This window comes from Eurypyga helias, unplaced genomic scaffold, assembly GCF_000690775.1.
Source record: "Eurypyga helias isolate BGI_N326 unplaced genomic scaffold, ASM69077v1 scaffold34788, whole genome shotgun sequence".
Classification (NCBI taxonomy): Eukaryota; Metazoa; Chordata; class Aves; order Eurypygiformes; family Eurypygidae; genus Eurypyga; species Eurypyga helias.
The window spans coordinates 7543-13844 of record NW_010268160.1 but is presented as its reverse complement, the minus strand read 5'-3'; the positions used below and the strand labels follow the sequence as shown (position 1 = coordinate 13844).

At 52.6% G+C, this 6302-nt stretch overlaps 1 protein-coding gene across 1 annotated transcript; it reads left to right on the top strand.

Moving 5' to 3' along the window:
- Positions 1-279: 279 nt before the first annotated feature.
- SLC16A6 (solute carrier family 16, member 6) lies at positions 280-4798 on the top strand. Its single transcript, XM_010157669.1, has 5 exons — positions 280-516; positions 1125-1268; positions 2016-2144; positions 3116-3937; positions 4557-4798. Exons 1-5 carry the CDS (start codon positions 282-284, stop codon positions 4796-4798), a joined length of 1572 nt encoding a protein of 523 aa, XP_010155971.1. The 5' UTR covers positions 280-281.
- The last annotated feature ends 1504 nt before the right edge of the window (positions 4799-6302 follow it).

Below are 6302 nucleotides of genomic sequence, written 5' to 3'. Positions count from 1 at the left end.
ACACAGATGATGGCTCCCGGGCGCTGGGTTTTGCCGATGGGAACAGCTCGCCCGGGTGCCGGGCAGAGACTCGCTGCTCTGGGCGCACGGAGCACCCACAGAAACAAGCCCCATGGGGTGACAAAGGCGCAAACGCCATCCCGCCTCCGGCATTTCGCCCCTCGGCAGCGCAGGGGGGGGCCGCGGGCGGTTGGGTACGGCTGTTGGGCCGTGCCTCTCGCACCAAAATTCATCTTCAACTGATGCCTGGCTCTTTCTCCCCTCTTTTTCAGATCAAGAAAATGACGGTCAAAGCTGTAAAAATGCCGTGCACGGCTCCCAATGTTTATACTAAAGTGCCTGATGGAGGATGGGGTTGGACGGTTGCTTTTGCTTTCTTCTTTGTGGAAGCTCTAACGTACGGCATTATAAAATCGTTCGGTGTCTTCTTTAATGACCTGATGGAAAGCTTTGATGAAACCAACAGCAGGATATCATGGATCATATCCATATGTGTGTTTGTACAGTCCTTCACAGGTGAGAGGAACGGGCGTTGGGGGTGAGTGCCAGGGGCGGTCATACTGCTGACTCAGCACACGAGGAGCTGGTCTCTGACTGCCGTGGCTCTCATGGCTCCGTTGCAAAGAAAAGTTGAAGTACAGTCCGGAGGCTGCGTGCTCCTGGAATACCCAGAAGCGTCTCTCAGTCCGGCAGCCCCTCGTGGCCTCAGGTCGCATCCTCCTGCGTGGTACAGGGATGTGGTGCGTGTCGCTGAGCCTGGCCCGGCCGTGCGGCTCTCAGCGAGGAGTGAAAGTGCATTCCGACCCCAGCTCTGTAGGAAAGAGGATTAGTGAGAACTGGAGTCTTGCCGAAATGCACTGGGTCTCCGGGTGTTGCTCAGGTTTGTCCCTGGCTGCCACGCACCCGTCTGGTGGCTTCGTTGGCACACCCCAAACGCTGTGAGCGGAGCAGGGCTCCGAGGGTGCCTCTGGGCGATGCTCTGCGGCGTGAGGCCAGCGGGGAGGGGAGGTGGCGAGGCGTGGGGACCGGGGCGGGGGCACCGGAAGCGCTCTTGAAGGAGATGGTGGCTGGTCGAGTTGCCGAGGGGTGTTGACCAAGACTCTCTTCCTTTCCCACCCATCCAGCTCCGCTGTCAACAGTCCTCAGCAATCGGTTCGGTCACCGCTTGGTGGTGATGGCCGGGGGGGTGCTGATCAGCACCGGCATGGTCACTGCCTCCTTCGCCCGCACTGTTGTGGACATGTACGTCACCATCGGTGTCATCTCTGGTGAGTCGCCCTATTCCCGCTGACCAACGCTTCGCCCTGTCCCGCGGCTTCCCGCAGGCGTGGCTGTGGCCATGGGGATTTTACTCCCTGTGGCGGGGGGGGGTGTGCTTGAGCAATGCTGCTGCCCCTTCTGAGCTCAACTTCCCCTCCCGGTAGAGGTGATGGCTGGGCTGAAGGCTTGGCTTTCTGCCCCCGACACCCTGGGGACACCCTGGGGCTTGGTCCCCCAGACCACTGCGCTAGTGCAGCTGTACCGATGGCTTCTGACTGGGATCGCTGGGGATGTGAAAGCTGTTCACGGGGTCAAATCCTCTCAGCTCTCTTCTTATTGTACTTTTTCCCCCTCTCCGATCTGGCCTGGGCATCCTGCTCGCTCCCGTGCCGGCAGCTTGCCTCGCGTAGGGGAGCAATTGCTACAGGCTCAAACTCTTTAGGCAGATACGGTCCTCAAAGAGGATCCCGTTGGCTCTTTGGGAACAGAAGGCATTAGTCTAGCAGGTTTAGGAGGTTGGGGCTCTGATTTGGTGGTGGTTTATTCTTTCTTTTTTTCTTTTTGCCCCCTCCAATCTTTAAAAAAAAAAAATTAACATTCTGGTTTCCCCAATGATTTTCTTCCAGGGTGACTTGCCGAGTTGGCCGAAATGATACTGTAATCTGCCACCGGGAAAGCTGACTTAACGTGTTCTCCCATCGGTGTTTCCCCCTCCTTTACTTGTTGTTATGGCAATTTTTGGCATTTATTCACAGGCCTTGGATACTGCCTCTCTTTCCTCCCGACTGTCACCATTTTATCACAGTATTTTGACAAAAGACGCTCGCTGGTCACAGCAGTGGCATCCACAGGGGAATGTTTTGCTGTTTTCTCCTTCGCACCAGGTACAGTCCCCCAGCACTGCGGGTTCATGCGCGCACGCGTAAAGCACAACCCTGCTCTGATCCTTCTCCTAAGCAAATGGGACCCGAAGGCCATCCGTGCCGGGGTGCTCACGGACCTTCCCATGAGCTGCTAAAGCCCACAGGTGGCTGCTCACGTGCCCGTGGCACTCGTTCCCTGCAGGCAGGGTTACAAGTAATCCTAGAGACCGGTCTAACGATGCCCGAGCTGTCCCCAGCATCGCCTGCCAGAGCAGGACGTGCCTCACCGATACGCAGCCCGCCGGGCTCCCCATATAGATCTAGCTGGCTAAAAATAAGACCGAGAAACTTCAGCTATTTAAAACACACACAGAACACAACTGCTCCTAAAGGTTAGTGGGCTTGTGCTTAGCACAGCGTGCCGACCTGCTGCGGCCTTTTGGGGACCTGTCCCCAGGCAGCACTGCCCTGTCACTGCCCTGTCACCACTTGTCCTCCGCAGTTCAAGTGGTCTGTGCACGCTTGCTTTCGGCTAAAACCCACTGCAAAGCTGCTTTGGTTGCAAATGAAGGCCTGTAAGCAGTGACACAGACCTTTGGGTAGAGTTATGACACTTCCTCTAGTAGCTGGTTTCAGGGTGGAGTCGGCTGAGAGGAAACTCGAATGTTGAGTTTGCTCTTATTCACTAAGAATACCACCACCTTCATTCTTGCACATCCCAAACTTACCGGGACCTTAGAGGTGGCCACCTAGCAGAAGGTAACCTCTAGCCAGGTGTTACCTGCTGCAGATGATGGGAGAAACATGGGTGCCAGACCCTTGGGTGGCCCTGGGCAGGAGGGACCCCTGCCTAGCCTCTGCAAAGGTGAGGTGCTTGAGACCCTCCCGTGGTGAAGCCTCCGTTACTTTCCCAGCTGTAATTCAAATAGCTCCTTGGTGTAACTACAGGCTTTTCCACTTACACTTTCTTCTTCTGCCCTCGTTTTCCTCAGCAATTACTGGTCTGAAGGAGCAGATCGGCTGGAGATACAGCCTCCTTTCTGTCGGGGTGCTTCAGCTCAGCATCGTCGTCTGCGGATCACTGCTGCGACCCATTATCATCAAAGAGCAAGAAGAAGTGAAAGCGCAGCCTCCTGAAGAGCCCGCGGAGACAAAGTACATGCTTGAAAACGAGCAAACACGCACCTCAATAGAGTCCATAGACTCAGGAGTAGAAATAACTACCTCACCCAGCAATGTGCCTGGAAACGCCAAAGCAGAGCCGAAAAGTGAAGAACCAAAGGAACATGTGCAGATACTTGTTGAAAATAACACCACCCCTCCAGAACCAAAAACCAATCTACTGGACTTCTCTGTGATGAGAGACTGTAGCTTTATCTTTTACGCATTCTTTGGGCTGTTCGCTACCCTGGGCTTCTTCGCTCCCTCCCTCTACATCATTCCCCTGAGTCTCAGCCTTGGCATCAGCAAAGACCACTCGGCGTACATCCTGTCGGCCATGGCGATCGCAGAGGTCTTCGGGAGAATTTCAGCCGGCTGGGTCCTCAACAAAAAGCCCATCCGCAAGATCTACATCGAACTCATCTGCGTTGTTCTGCTGTCTGTAGCGCTGTTTGCCTTCCCTTTTGCCTCCGAGTTCTGGGGCTTGATGACATGTAGCATATTTTTTGGGTTCATGCTCGGGACGGTAGCGGGCACGCATATTCCCCTCCTGGCAGAAGACGATGTGGTCGGCATCGCGAAGATGTCTTCTGCAGCTGGAGTCTACGTCTTCATTCAGAGCTTAGCTGGGTTGGCTGGACCACCCCTTGCAGGTAACTCCTAAAACTTCCATCTTTTTTTTTTTTGTATATTTGACAGCTGTTGGTGCTGATTTCTGTCTAAAAAGCGTTGTGGCAGTGCTAAGCATAGTACCATCCTAAAAGCTCTGCAACTAATATTAGGTGGCTCTCGGAGCCAGAACACTGCTGCAATGCAGCTCTGCAGAGTCCCACCGATGAGGCGTTCTCTACTGAGGAGCCTCAGAGTGAAGGAAAATACTGCAGTGCTACCCCGATCCTGTTAGAAACCCGAAGCTGGCAGCGCCTCAGGCTCCAGCGAGCGGCAGAAGCAAACCGCTCTCGCTGTGTGTGCGTTTCCACCGTACGCTGCGGAAAGGGGAGGTCTCCATCCCCGCAGATATGCCTGGTGCATCCTGGCTCAGCGCCCCTGCAGTGCCTGAAGGCTCTGACTTGGGTGAAGATGACACCGTGTACCCCTGAACGGTGGGTTTTACCCTTTTGTAAGGCAGCATCTGTCTGTTGTTGAGTATCTTCTGATTGCCAAGAAAATGATGCAGTGGTGTCTGGATTAAAAGCCCTTTGGGGAGGGATGGATGGGCAAGGGAGAGGGAGGGTTGGCTGTGGCTAACTGCTGGAAATGTGTCTTCTGTAGGTGTCTTAGTGGATACAACACAGAACTACAGCTCAGCCTTTTACTCCTGTGCTGCTGGCATGGTCCTGGGTGCTGTGTTTCTGTCCCTGGTGAGACCGTGCAAGGCTGGGCTGTGCCAGCGCCAGCGGCAGCACGTGGAGGAGAGCGCGGCGGAGGTCGTACCAGACTTTCCAGATGACTTTATTGAAATGGATATTGGAAAAGCAGAAACTTCAGGAAAAGGTTCTGAAAGCATGGCATAAGAACACCCCTGTTCCGTCTCCATCTAACGCACTCGGTGTAAGACTGGGGGAAAATGTCAGCTCTGCTCCACGTTTTAAAACTACATTCTAAAGGGAATGTGAAATTTTAAATGTGAACAGTTGCTACCGACGACTTTTTTTTTAATTATTAGAAAAACTTTTTTAACCAACAATGGAAGCTCCATAGAAAATACGGATAGCCACATAAGAATAACTTCTGTCTAGCATGAAGATGTGATGCACACTCCTGCTTTCCTGACGTAGGCAAAGGTTCAACTGACCCCAGAAAAACTGAGAACGGCAACAGCGGAAGCAGCTCAGCCTCTGACTGTCCTCACCCGTCCCCAGCCGCAAATTCCACGCTGACAAACGGTGACACAGACTGGAGACAAGCATTTCCTACGCCACCAGTAGCCAACGGAATCTTCTTTTGGAAGAACACAGACTCACGTTACATGATTTGAGGAGGCCAGGCTAGATAGCTGACTTCAGCAATGGTTTATGTTCATCTAATTAACTTGAACGTCACAAATGCTGGGAAATTAGAGACTCTGTATGTCTTTATGGCCAGTTATTACTACACATATTTCATAAGATCATTTTTCTTCTCCCAATTGGTATCCTTAGAACTGTTTTCTATTGATAGTCAGATCTAATTTAACTAGTATTTATTAATTTATTCAAAGATTGTTACAGGCGGTTAGCGTAAATAACTGGAGAGGAAAAATCATCTTTTGCGTAACAGAAAGCTGTCTTTACGTCAATCTCTTCGATACCTATCTTGTATTGCTAGCTTGTGAAATTGTTGGGAAACTTATTCTTAGAGCACAGAGTGTAGCTATTTTTAATAGGTAAGTTTTAGGTAGCCCCCTTGCTGTTTTAAAAGGGAAGAAAAAAAAAAATAAACTACAGATCCAGCGTCTCTTTCCATCAAGCCTCAGCTGGTGTCGTCGGACCTGGCTCCGCTGCTGTAACCAGCCCCCAATCCCGGGGGGATTTGGCCCGGTATGTCTTAACGTACCGGACACCTTCGCTTGCAGGTGCACGAGGAAATCTCTGCCGCATCACCAAACCAATGTGGGAACCCCCACGTTACCCAGCCCCGGCAGACTGCTCCCTCCGTCCCCCAGCCCCGCGGGCATGGGGCGGCCGGCCTGAGCCGTGCCCCTTTTCCCAATAAGTCGGCCAGAGACTCTTTTTGCTGCTGGCTTCGGTGAGAAACGGAGCCTGTGCACACTGAAGGCGAGGGGAGGGAGAAGAGAGAACGCACGAGCTGTCCATTTAGTCTTAATGGGAGGGATTCCTACTCACAGTGACACAAGCTTGCTTACCCCACCTATATGCATCTTAACGCCTCTAGGCAACTCAGGGGGACAAATAAACCAAGTCTGTTTTGGTTTGGAAAAACCCAAACCAGCATTTCTGTGTATTTCAGTGGAAGTGGCATCATGCATTAACTGCTATGCTGACATGTCTGTATCTTACCAGCCATAGAAGTGTGGGA